This window comes from Aptenodytes patagonicus, chromosome 5 (genome assembly GCF_965638725.1).
Source record: "Aptenodytes patagonicus chromosome 5, bAptPat1.pri.cur, whole genome shotgun sequence".
NCBI lineage: Eukaryota > Metazoa > Chordata > Aves > Sphenisciformes > Spheniscidae > Aptenodytes > Aptenodytes patagonicus.
Window position 1 is genome coordinate 13,193,885 of NC_134953.1, and position 13,647 is coordinate 13,207,531.

The following is a 13,647-nucleotide window of genomic DNA, read 5'->3' on the forward strand; positions in this document are numbered from 1 at the left end:
GCAGGCCAGCACTGTCCCATCTTGGCCTTCAGACATGCCTAGGGCTGCCCCTCTCCAGAGGCGGTGTGTCCTGCAGAGACAAGCCAAGGACCCCCAAGCTGTCTATCAAATCCAATACAAAGAGGTCAGAGTACCTATGCACCCCACTCCACGTGTCAGGACACTTGTGTGACCCCGGTGCCGTTCAAATGACTCTGGTGACTACAACACAGAAATCCATTTCACTGAGGTTCCCAAGAAGAGAAATACACATCTCCCCTTCTATGGCTGGCCTGGGTCTGTAAGACCCTTGGGAATAGGTCTGACCTCCTTGTTCCTGTGGTTGCACATCAGCCCAGACACTGCCCGAGCTGTACTAGTCAGAGCCTGGCAAAACCTGCACGGTGAGCAGCAGCCATGGCGGGGGGCTCAGCTGCAGGAGGCAGCAGGGCTGGGGTGCCCTGGGAGCCTTGCGACTTGCCAGAAACATGCCACTCTCTCGCCAAGAGCAAACATCGCCATCCTCACAAATAGTTAACCTGCCGGGAGCTGCACAGCACTAATGACTTCACATGCATTTAATCAGCTTGGGCTTCCAGAGCCTCCTCCTCGGGAGCAGGAAAGGCCGTGCACCCCGGGTTGCAAATGCTCCCAAAGCCGCACCCCCCCCCTTACCAATCATTAATCACTGCCGGGCCAGCAACACGAGCAAGCGGCAAGCAATCAGGAAAAGGCCAAGTCTCCGCAGCCCCCGCAGGAGCAGTGGGAAGCAGTGCTGACCGGTTCCCTGTGGTGGCAGCTCGCTCTCTGACCACCCTCCCCTGGGAGGCCCCGGTGGAGGTGGCCAGTCCTGCACGCACTGCCCTTTCCTTCAGGAAGGTCACTTGGTCCTGGGCAGGAGAGGCTCTGCCCGCGGCTGGGAGCTGCTGGGCTACGCGTGAGGCGGGAGCTCTGAAGAGGAGCTTCTGCCTGGCCGGCACCGCTGTCTTCATCTCTTCACCATGTGGCACAAGGCGTTTTGGAGTGCCCTGGAGTACACCTGCCGATTGCTGGGCATCTCCACCGCAGCAGGTAAGAGCTAGCTCTCTTTTTATTTGGCACTAAAAGGCACTGAGTGGGTGTTGGGACCCCTGAGCTGTCTCCCTGCCTTTGGCCAGGTGCAGCCACTGCCCCATCCTACAAGGGGGACAAGGAAACTCGCTCACTTTTGTTTTGGGACCCAGGGAGGGAGAGTGCTGGGTTCCTGGCCAGGCTCGTTCGAAATGCTGTGGGAGGCACAGTGAGACATCAGAAAGGAAGAGCCTCAGTATGGCAGAGGACAAGCTAAAGCACAAATGGAAACTAAATTATATTCTTGTAAAACAGACATGGGCACAGGCAAGATGCGAATGAGACTGAAAAGCAAAATACTCATGGCTGCGCAAAACTGCCAGGCTGCTCTGTGGGATGTGAAAATGAAGGAGGAGCTCCTTGTGCTGTGCACAGTGAGATGTCCTGTGCCAGGCAGGATGGAGAGGTCCCAGCCATCACAGCACAGTTACTGCCAAAGCGCTGCTCTGCCTCTAGCAACCTGTCAGGGAGCAGGCTCAGGAAGCAGTTCAGGTTATAGCTGCAGTACAAACATCATAAATTCACCCACCTCCCTAGTTGCATCCTCTCACCCGCTGCCAGGAGTTGCTTGGGACGAGCGTCCTCTGGATTTGGTGACACATCCGAGCGCTTGGTTTCAGGTGAAATGCAGGTGTTTTGAGCCGGATGTTTCAGGCACAGTGTCTCACCCCGAAGCACTGAATAACCTTCTCACATGGGGCATCTCCGGATGGGATGTGGGGAAACAGCTAACGCAAAGGGCTCAGGGGTTCACTCTGGCACTGCTGCTGACTCACTGTTACAGGACAGGCTAGACAGCGCTCTCTGCCTCAGTTTCCCCATCAGTAAAGCAGAGATCAAAGTGCCTGATTTGCCTAAAGGCTGGAGGTGTGAACCAGAGGTTCCTGGTGAGAGGTGACTTGAGGTGGTGCCTGTGGTTCCTGTGTCAGACCCCCGGGAACTGCAGATTCAGACGCTGCAGAGTAGGTCGCAGCAGGCCCTCCTACCTTCGCATTTCCTTTATCAACTGCAGACAGCCATGAGAGACACTTTGCTCAAGTGAGGGACAAAGTAGAAAGCACACAGGTCAGCTGAAGAGAGCACAGGTCCTCAAGGACACCCAAAGCCCAGCTGGGACACTGGAGGCTATGCTCTGGAATGTTCGTTAAATGGCTGATAATGGGCAGGAATTTGAGTCTCTGAGTTTATACAAACTCCCAGTAGATAAGTGCACATCATGATGAGACTGCAACAGATAGGAGCTGGGACAGGGCTTTAACCAGCAAATGCAAATCTCTTCCTTTCTCCATCCCCATCCTCTTCGGGCCTACACGAGCCCCATGCTGGTCATATTCTCTCTTAAAGCTCCAAGGAAACTCATAGAGACCTTCCCGGGAGAACACATGAGCTTGTTGCCATGGGAAAACTAAAGCTAGAACAGCAAAATTGAAAGTAGCTTACAATTTGGAAGTGTCTTAGTGGAATATAATCTCTCTCTCTCCTGCTTGTTTTCTTGTCATCATTTTGCATCATCTGCACCTCTTTCTGTAGTGGTTCTTGAAATGAGCAGTGCAGTTGTCTATCTGCTGAGCATCGCAGAGCATAGACAGCTGCACTACCAATCTCTGTGCTTTTCCACAGCTCTGATGCATTCCCAGTATCACCTGACTTTCCCAAAAGGCCAGTGAAGAATGGGAGGTGCCTGTGTTTTATTCCTCTGTGTGTCTCAATGGAGTAAGAAAACAGCTTGATGCAGTGTTTAGTGCCTGATGAGGTGTGTGAGGTTTTTGCATGAAATGGAAACCATGCAGAAGAGAATCCCACGGGTTTTGTTTGAAAAAAAAATATGAAAGGGAGAGGAGAGTGCATCAGCCTCAGTAATTGATTCTGAGAAGGCCTGGCCAGCTCTGTAAGCTGCTTGCAAACACAGAAGATTACCCACATAATATAAACCTCCCCTTCCCCCAGGATCTTGGAGTGTAATGGCTGTCTGCAATGGTGGGGCTACAGGGTTTCTTGCATGTGAGAAATCAGACAGCCCTGCCGTCGGCAGAGCCGACGAGTTAGCTAAGAGCGATCAAACAGCCCCACGATTCACTGCAGTGTTTGGGGCATCTCTGTAGTTCAGAGATTTTAGGCCTTGTGATTTCTGCATCTAGGAGAGAGTCCTTACTTATGTCTTAATTCTCATGCTTTCAACCATTTAATTCCTAACCATGTGCCTTTAGTCACATGGTTTGGATAAGATCCAAATCAAGGCAGCAACTAGTCCAAACAAACACCTTGGAAACAGCCCTTTGCTTCTTGCAGATTCTTCATCCAAACAGCTTTGTGGATAAAGCAGAAGCTGTGCAAAATGAGGAAACCTCCCCATCCAGAGCAGAGACTCGAGCCTAACAGCCAAGCTGTTGAATTCTGCATTCATCCGCAGGGAATGAATGAATGAATGAATGAATGAACTCCACATTTGTAGGGAAGGTTATAAAGAAGGGTTCTCAGTCACAAGATAGCAAAGGACAATATTTTGCATGCAGGATTACACAGCTCACACAGCTTCACAGCCCTCTGATGAGACTGATTTCCCCATGCCCCTGCTCAGGGTTGGAGAGGCAGCCTCTATGGAGGAGGGTGGCACGTGGGCCCCATGCGTTCCCCTGGCTGACAGGGGCCAGCAGCTGCAGGTGACACAGGGGGAACCAAAGCATGACCTCAGCACCCTGGCGGGGCTTTGCTTGGCCAGGACAGGAGAGCTGTGTGCTCAGGCACAGACCCTCGGCATTGACCCACCTCGCAGGCTTGATGGACACTGGTCTGCATCCCTGTTTGGGAGCCTGGTACCCTTCTCCAGCTGGGGTAAACCACAGCTCAGATGAATGAAGCCAACCAGCACCTCAAGCCTTGGCCAGCATGCTTTGAGCAGGTGTCGTGGTTTAATCTCAGTCGGCAACTAAGCACCACGCAGCCGCTCGCTCACCCCCCCCCACCCGGTGGGATGGGGGAGAGAATTGGAAGAGCACAAGTGAGAAAAAGTCGTGGGTTGAGATAAAAACAGTTTAATAATTGAAATAAAATGATAATAATAATAATAATATGATAATAATAATAATAATAATACACAAAACAAGTGATGCACAGTGCAATTGCTTACCACCCGCCGACCGATGCCCAGCCAGTCCCCGAGCAGCGGCCCCCCCTGGTCAGCTTTCCCCAGTTTATGTACTGAGCATGACGTCCCATGGTATGGAATGTCCCTTTGGCCAGTTTGGCTGTGCCCCCTCCCAGCTTCTTGTGCACCTCCAGCCTTCTCAGTCAGTAGAGCATGGAAAACTAAAAAGTCCTTGGCTAGTGTAAGCATTACCTAGCAACAACTAAAACATCGGTGCGTTATCAACTTTGTTCTCATCCTAAATCCAAAACACTGTACCAGCTACTAGGAAGGAAATTAACTCTATCCCTGCTGAAACCAGGACAGCAGGACCAGCGGTGAACTTCCTGAGCACCAGTGGATGGGCAGGGACTGCTCAGTGAGATGTGGAGACATCAAGTGCGGACAAGAGTGCAGTGACTGCCTAGAGCGATGCCCTGGCCATGAGATCTGGGGTCCGCTCAGCTCCATGCCGCTGGCACTTGTACACCATGACCGGCTGGTCGCATACCGACCAACTTGCTGCACCTGGTGCGAGGCACTTCATTTCTGCTCCATTTTGGAAATAGTCTTGTGGGGAGTTGAAGGGTGTTGAAGGAAATTTACCATCCCCTGAAGCTATTGGCCCCCAACGGCCAGTCCAAGGAAGATTTTAGCCTCGCTAATACTCTTAATCCCCCTTAAACTGACTCCCCAGTGTGCTGTGCTGGCCAGGGCACTGAGGGGACGTTCATTCCCTGTTTTTAATCTGCCTGCTCCCATTATATGTTTTTCTGTTTGGCTAGCAAAGGATCTTGATGCCATGGCTACAGCCCTTTGTGAAGGCAGCTGGCATGCTTCCCCTGTCCTGCTGCCACCCTGCAGCCACATGTTGGGTGCAGCAGGCCTGGGCAAGCAGGGAGGGCAGGGGAGTGAGGCTGGCAGGCACTGGGGGGACCTGGGCAGAGAGGTCCCCAGACCGGGAGGGGGCAGAGGTGGATGGGGCAGTGGGAGGGAAGCCCCTGTGGCAGCCGTGATGGAGCAGCGTGGCAGGGGGTGGAAGGGACACAAGGACATTGCTGCTCACCTCCCCCAGCTGTCCAAGGCCAGCTGGTATCCCCAGAGCACCTCTCCCCAGCCCATGCAGTGGCAAGGCTGCCGTGATAGGGATGCAGCTGGGATGGGTTTCTGGGCTGTATGTCAAGGCCAGCATTCAGCTCTGAGACCCCTGGGTTGGTGTGTCAGCATGAATCACCGACGCTGGCAGTCCTAACGTGCTGCACAGCACAGGAGGAGCAGCCTCGCCAGTCCCTGGGGAAACCGGGGCATCGATCCTGGGAGCTGGTAGGGCACCAGAGAGTCAGGAACCAACCCTGCAGTCAGCATCTTTCCTACTTTCTCTTTCTAGTGCTGATCGGTGTGGGCGTAGAAACTCTGCAGCAAGGACAGTTCAAAAGCCTGGCTTTCTATCTGCTGTGAGTATTTTTGCCCTTGAAGTCAGAGCTGGCGGGGGTGGCAGGTTCAACCCCTCCACCATATGTAGCACCAGACTAGACTGCAACAGCAGCAGGGAGCAGTGTCTAAGGCTTTGGGGAATTCAGATCTCCATATTTAGGTTTCAGAAAAGTAAGCTATTTCTGTTAGAGAAAGTGATGCTACTGCATCACCCATGCTACTGCAGACTCAGGCAGGCCAGAGGTGACACTGGCTGCAAGTTGACGCCCCGGGGACAGAAGGGCTTTGAGCTCTCCTCCACAAACCAGCTGAGCAGAGGGTGTTCAGACCCCAGCACACAGACTCTGTTGTGAACTGGATAGTAAATCCTGGCCCTCTATGCCCCTTCTGCCACCTGGAGAGCATACTCAAGCCCAGGCCAGCCTGACAGCTCCAACTTTCAGTTTTTCAGGGGTTGCAGTTACTGTCTGTGAAGGCTTCTTCTTTATCAGTTTGTTCCTGGAGATGTGCTTCACGTGAGTAGACCCTGTCCAGTCTTCTCCAGCCTTGGTGGGACCACCCTAAGGCAACTTGCCCCTTACAGGCAACACCAGACCTAGCTGAGCTGCAAGTGCCAGACTAAAGGTCCTGCCCCTAATGCCATGGCAAGCGCACTCAGGCAGGAGGGAGGTAAGTGGGGCCATGTCCACAGACAATTAAACCTGTGTTTTAACTCAAGCTTGTGCCATAATTTGCTGAGCATCAGCATAACAAACCCTGGTCTGCAGCATCTGCTTAACACAGGATGAAGCCCTACAAGGGACCGGGGTTGAGGGAAGAGCCAGATCCCCAGGGTGAGCTGCAGCTCCCTCCCAGAGACAGTGCAGAAGTTTAAGTTGAAATGTAGAAAATCCTTATGTGCTTCTCAGAGGCTGAGCACTTCTGCTGTCTTTTAGCATAAACTCAAGAGCCCTGATAGCTTAGAGGCAACACCTTACTCCAGCTAATAGGCACTCGACTAGTGGCCAAGTGGGCAAACACCAAGGAGAGATGGCCTGAGATGCTGACCTCTGGCAGATGTAGTCCCTGGCCTCTTCTCCCCGTGGGAGAGGCTCAGGCTTTGCTTACCTTCCCTGACCAACACACCGGTTTCCTGGAAAACCAGAATGAGGATCTGCACATCTAGATGGGTGATGGTTAGGTCCAAATCTTGCCATGTGCTTGGTGCCCCATCCCACAAGGATCTCTGTTTCTCTCTCCAGATACAAGCCTGACTCCCTGGCACAGGCCTGCTGGAAGCGAGCTAGACGCCCAGGGAGCTTCCAGAAATTCCTGGGGTACACGCTGCTCTCAGTGGCTTGCTTCCTGCATCCTGTCCTCGTCTGGCACGTCACCATCCCTGGTGAGGAGCCCATGCTGGGGTGGGGAGTAGTGCAGATGGAAGAGGAGCATGGTCTGTCAAAGGCCAGAGAGGGTGGGGATGTGTGGGGTGCTCGACCAGTTGCAGATGGTGCTGAGCTAGCTAGACCAAGCACTGCTTGGCAAGATATTCACCTTGCCCCAGCCCTCAGCCAACATGGCCTTCTCCCCAGGGTCCATGCTGGTGGTCACCGCCCTGGCCTACTTCCTGCTGAGCAAGAGGAGGAAGAGCCCAGGGCACAAAGAGATGCATACCCAGGCGGGACAGTACGTGGACCCTTCAGGCACCGTGGCAGCCCCAACCATCGCTGGTGACACTGAGCAGACCTACACCTTCCACGGGGCCCAGAGGGAGCAGCACCACTCGCTGCTGGGCCACATGAAGAGCATCCTGAAGGGCAGCAAGGACAGGAGCCCGGCCCCAGTAGCTCCTGCCCAAACAGCAGCTGCGCCAGCCCCACGCAAGCAAGTGCACTTCCAGGAGAAGATGGTGCAGATCATCCCTTCTGTCAGCGAGAGCTTGGAGGACATGGAGAGCGAGGCTGAAGAGACCACATCGGACACGACACCCATCCTCACCCCACCCGATGCTCCCATCATCCTTGCTCCCCTCAGCTCCACGGGCCTCTTTTGAGCCCTCAGCAGGAACGAGGATGGGAGAGACCTGCTACCCCTGGCACTGGCATCTCTCCCTGCCACTCCAGCAGCCAAAGGGCCCCGAGAGGTGGCCCTCCTTGCCCTCCCTGCCTCCAGGGTGACAACTGTGTCACCCCCTCTTCAAGGGGCTGCCCGCACTACATGGTCCCACACCTTGCGACAGGGCCAGTGGCAGTCCCCAGCCCCTGCAGCGCTGTGCCCAGGGGACAGGTGGTGGTTCAGCCAGGGTAGTGCCAGGACAGTAAGGTTTCTGCTCCCATGGCCTCATGTGTGGGTCACCCCTCTGTTACAGCACTACACGTCACAGCGGCTGCTCCTGCCTGACAACACAGCCATAGCGTGTGCCTCCCATGAGGCAGCAGCAGGCGGGAGGAGGGGAGACCGCCATGCCCCCAGAGCAGCCTCTGCTGAGGGCAGTTGTCTTCCTCCTGCCCTCGCTGCATGTTGAAGAGCTCAGGGCTGGGACACATTCAGCACAGGGCACCGCAGCCTGCAGGTTCCCTCACAGCACCTGCACCAGCTGCAGCAGGTCCAGGGCATCCAAAACATCATTTCAAAGGTGGGCTGAGACCAAAAACACCCCTGGGGCTGGCACCCGCTACGTGCCCTCCCCTGAGACACACTCTGAGCCCAGCAGGGAAATCACCTCTGGCCTTGGGGACACCTACGCAGGAGCGGGGAGAACCCTGGGGCTTCCTGGTGTCCCCTGCCCAGACAGCCCTCTTGAGTTAGAAGAGCTTTGGGATGATGTGGCAGCTCAGGTCATGACATGCAGCACCACGCTGGCACAGCAGACTGTGTGTAACTCCCTATGTGTGTTAATTAATGGGCCACAGAGAGCAAAGGTAATAATAAAGTTATAATGCTGTCCCACCAGTCTTCTCCATGCCAGCTGTTCCCTGAATCCCTCACCTCTGGCTTAATCCTACCATATTTTCTGCCCTTTGAGGACCGTTCACCTATAATCAGGCATTTCTCTCCTGTTCAACTCATCCCCTTCGCTCTCTCCCACCTGAGGACTAAGACTGCTTCCAGATGGCAAATGCCATCTGTGCCTGCAGATACCATCACCAAGACCCTCTCATCAGTGTCAGGCAACTCTTTTGGCTGCACATGGGAAAGAACTCGGGTGGCTGGGTTTTCTCGGACATGGGACATGAGGCCACACTGTCACCACTGCTGGGATGAAGAGTTTTAACTGCTCTAAGCCCAGACATGCAGCATTGGGGTGAGGTGGTGGTAAGGAAAGAAGATCCCTGAGACCTGCTAGACTATTTGTAGGGTAGAAGACAGTGGGGGTGGCTGTTTTTCTTCAAAATATGTTACTTCTTCTTTTTAAAATCTCGGCTTTCCAAATCACAATCACCATGTTCATTTAGGAAAGCAGTGTAGTTTGAAGTGAAGTGTGAAAATGTAAAGTGTAAGCTTTCAAAAATGAGAGGCAATTGAGATAAGAACCCAGGGCTACTTTTTAATAAACTCTTTTTAAGTGACTCGTAATTTGGGAGATGGATGGGGAAGAAGGTGGAAGATATTGACTCACAATATTTGACTGCCTGTGTTTGATAATGAAACTCTGTTCTCAAGAGCAGCTTATGAATTGTTGCACGCACTCATCATTCCTACAGTCAGACATAACCAACAAGCTTTTTGTTGCATCACCAACATTTAAAATGATAGCTGGTATCAATCTGTTCTAAACACGATACATGGATTAGAGACCTCCTCCATCTGACTGCACAAATTAACCCTCCACCCCATAATTGCATGCTGGGGAAGAGTCACGTACACATGTGCCTTTAAGGAGGTTTTGCACCTGCAAAAATGTCTTCACAAAATTGTGCCCATTTACAGCCTAATGCTGCACGACTGATAGCAGCAAGCCCAGGATCCAACCACAGCTCCACCCTCAAGCTAGTGTATTCATCACATTAAGAAATAAAAATAAAACTATTTTCCTCTAACGTTGGTGATCAAACAGCATACCTGCACCAACAAAGGCCCCGACCCAGCTATGCTAACAGGGTACCCACCCTTGCCAACTCTGCCCCAAAAGGCTGTGCTTGGAGCTGGCTCCCCAACTCGATCACACATCTGCTCTGCAATTAGACCCACTCTTATTAGCAAACTCAGCTTTCTGCATCATCCAAGGCTCTTCTTTGAACATTACATAACTAATTACACACACAGAGATAAGGTTTGTTGAAAAGGCACTGCTCCCAATACATCAAGCAATCTGCTGACGAGAGAAAGACCACATTTCTGCAGCCTCCTCTCTAGCCCTGAGCAAAGCTCCAGGGCAGCCTGGGTGGGGACAGCTGCTCTGCAACAAATTTCATCCTTCAGCCCTTACTCAATCGGCCCCACACTTCGTACCGGTGGGGCAGCAGGGCCAGCTGGCAAGGGCAGAAGCAATGCGGTGAGAGCACATGTGGCACCCTGCAGTGTGTGGGGAGCGAATTTCATTGCTCTGTGAAATGCATAAAATGAGTTTGCAATCATTAGAGTCTGCAGAATTAGGTATTTCAGGTTTTAGGCTCATCTTTTGAAAGTCTGTTACAGGTTTCCCTTAGGAAGCAAGACTTGGGGAAGCTACAGGTGAGGTGGTTGTTCAGCCTTCCTGGAGACAGCACTGGACCTGGTTGCTTTTCTTGCCTGCTCCCTTGTGTTGGCCTGGCTCTTCTCCAGCCCCACAGCTAGCTGGCTCAGGAGATTAAGGCTGGAAAAAAGCTGCTGGTCTTTTCTGTGGTATTAAATTGCCTGTTCAGTTAAGGTCCGTGGCTGGCTCACCCTGGAGTCTGCCAAGAGCCTGCACCAGTGCCAGGGAAGTAGATGCTCCTCCAGAGGCAGCCAAGCTGTGCCCCAAACAGCACCAGATGGGTGCAATCCCACCCCAGGGGCTGAGCTGCTCCCAGGGTTGCCCCTGCCAAGGCGTCCATTTGTACATCCCCTGCTCTGCTCCTTACCCCCCATCCCACCCCCGGTGCTACCTTCCAGCTCCATCAGCATACAGAGCTTGTTAGCCCAGAGGAAAAATAATTAGGAAGAAGAAAGCGGGTGGCTATCTTCTTGGGTAATGAGCTAAATAAATTCATGGAAGGAAGGGCCAGCCACAAAATGAAGGGGATGGGGGATAAAAGCACCCCTTTCAGAGGCAGCAGGCTGTTAGAGCAGCTCAACTGCTTAAAGAAATGCAGCCTCAGGGTTTCTTTAAAATCCCAGTGCAGAGGAAACGTTCAGCCTCAGGGGGTGTCAGATGACTTTGCAGAGAGCTCAGAGATTGTTCGCTCAAGTGTGCGCTTCTCTGTTGGCCCCTCTCCCTACATCTAGCTGTGAGGGGCATTGCAGGGGCTATTGAAAGTACCAGAGATGCTGTAGAGAGCTGTTGGGGCGTCTGTATATGAAAAACTCTCATATATGCAAGGTAATTGCTGGAAAAGAAAAAGAGGAAGAACCTGACACCATTAACTGTGCAGTCCAGTGATATCTGAATTTGAGCTGTCTGAACTGTAAGTCCACACAGCACTACATGAACACTGCTATATAATTTTTGCCTGCATTACAGTTAATTCATGATATAGCTAATCCATTGAGATTAATCCACTGAGTTAGAGTGCATAAAGCTATAAACTCCTATGGATTCACATACTGAAAGGAAACAAGATGAATTATCCAAAACAAATACATGTGTAAGGTAAAACTCTGTGAGGTAATCCTGGCAGAAACTGTTTCCTTCAAAATTTCCTCCAAAGATTTCCCTACATGAGGAAAAATTTGCATACTTTGCATGTACATGTGCGGTGGAAACACTCTACAATGCTACTTGACAGCCCCCATCACAACTTAGTGAACTAGTATGTTGCAAACAATTACTCCATTTTAAGTTTTATATGAAGGCTAAAACAGATTTCAGTGCAGGCTTTGGTTACAACTGCTCTCTGCCTCCAGTGCACACTAGTACAAGTCGCTGTTGCACAGCCCCAAAGGCAGGTTCACTGCCTGCCCCACCACAGTGCTCCCACCTCACACCAGGTGCTTAGATGGTCGCCCTCCAAACTCCCTAGCTCCCCCAGGGGACTCTGGGCCCCAGTTTCTCTGATCACTGTTCCCTGTTTAAAACATGGGTATGAATGTTTTACCCATACAACAGCAGTGTTAGGAAAATAAGGTACATTTGGAGAGAAAAGTGTTCAGTTTCTGCAGTGTCAGTACTCAAAATGAGAAATGCACTGCTCATATCTGCATGTGCAACACTCGCGGCAGCTAACAGCAGTATTGACATCAGTGGCATGGGCAGCTCCTAATTCAATATTGAGTCATATCCACATGCAGGAGAGGACCTGTCTCCACTCCATTCCAAATACTGCATGCTCACAAACCTGCAACCCTACCACTCCTCAGCCCTGCACCTTTCATCCCATTCAGAAGATTATCCCATGTGCTGGACCAGAAATGCAGGTTCTGTTTTGGCTGGATTCCTGCATTTTGTGCTGTGCAGGAAGTTACAGGAACCAGAAACCAGGTCCCAAACCTGCCTGGATTCCTCAGAGCTGTCAGCTCCCTTATCTGCTTGGCATGGGGTGGGCAAAAGCAGGAATCTGGCTTCCAGCCGCCATATATCAGCTTGCATACCACTGGTGAAATGACTGCACTTAGGTTACATTCTAGTGAATGATTAAGGTACCTTTAGGAAACTAATTCTAGGCAGCTATTCACTCAGCATGTGACTTTACTGAATCTTGTTTTGAGGCTCTATGCAAAACACCAGGAACCTGATTTTCCAACCCAGATCTTTGGATCACAGACTAAAGAGGGAGTCCATGTTTCAGACAGAAAAAAAAAACCAAACACCAAAAACCAACAGAAGAGTAATGTTTCCTGGCAGCTCCTCCTCATCCCAGCCTGTACCTAAAGGTGACTTCATACAGCACAGGAGGAAGTTGTGAACAGCATCTTGACACTAATCCCCATCCCACTCTCATCTCTTCCTTCTGCCCAGCCTCTCCTCCACCCCAACCTTTTCCACCCCAGAGCTGGCCTCATTCAGAAGAGCTATTTAGAAAGAAATACCACCTTGATCAATCCATGCTAAACAAAATTATACATACTGTGACATGATTGCACAGTTCCTCCCTGCCCTAACTCTCCTTCCACTGCCTCCCTCTCCGAAACTCCCCTGTAAGAGGGGCTGGGTTTGGTACTCACCCAGATGCCCAACCTTGTTTATCAGCCCCCAGCTCCCTGCTGGCACCCTGCTCCCCGGCTGGTGCATCGCCCACTGCACCTACGCTTGCTCTCCCTGGAGACCCACACTTGCAGCTGTGGGTGAGGCTTTCAACACTGCAGAGGGAGGTAACACCTACCAAATTGTGCCTAGAAGGAAAGAAGGCGGCAGCCACAGGGGACGTGCCCAGCGAAAGGAGACTATGTAGCAGCCCTAACTTGTTAAGTTCTTCTGCTGTTTTTGGGCAAACCTCACCTTCCAACTCTTGATGCCTGCTGATGTGCTACAAATTTTGCACCATAAAAAAGCAAGTTTGTTTTTTCAGTAACATTTTGTGCCAGACTGTATTACTTCCTTCAATAGCATGAGAAAACAGAAGTATACAAAAAGAGTTTTACTGTGCACAAAACTGAGCTGAAGAAGCTCTTCTACATCAGCTACTCTCTCAGCCACACTCAAGAAGAATTCTCTGGGGTAATTCGGTATAGCGACAGTACTTTTGAATTTGATATAGTAGCACTACACTCCTCCCTTTCAAGGTGGGAAGGCTTTGTCCGCGTTCTTTATTACCTCTTTCACTCTTGTACCTATTGAGGAGACAATCCCCAGCATGGGAGCAAGCCTGCCTCCCAGCCCGATCAGGTGAAGGGATGACATCCCATTTGATGTCACGCTGCAGAGCTACGTCCCCATATCATGTGCTCAGGAAGACTGAGGCTGC

General features: G+C 51.7%; 1 protein-coding gene across 4 annotated transcripts; it reads left to right on the forward strand.

The window, feature by feature from the left end:
* The first annotated feature begins 733 nt into the window (after positions 1 to 733).
* Positions 734 to 9,202, forward strand: TMEM72 (transmembrane protein 72). Of its 4 annotated transcripts, XM_076338705.1 has the most exons (5): positions 734 to 1,050; positions 5,601 to 5,667; positions 6,091 to 6,162; positions 6,889 to 7,028; positions 7,219 to 9,202. In XM_076338705.1, exons 1-5 carry the CDS (start codon positions 981 to 983, stop codon positions 7,677 to 7,679), a joined length of 810 nt encoding a protein of 269 aa, XP_076194820.1. In that variant the 5' UTR covers positions 734 to 980; the 3' UTR covers positions 7,680 to 9,202. The 4 variants fall into 4 exon arrangements, with proteins under 4 accessions (XP_076194820.1, XP_076194821.1, XP_076194822.1 ...); XM_076338706.1 differs by lacking the exon at positions 6,091 to 6,162; XM_076338707.1 differs by lacking the exon at positions 5,601 to 5,667 and having other exon boundaries at positions 988 to 1,050.
* The last annotated feature ends 4,445 nt before the right edge of the window (positions 9,203 to 13,647 follow it).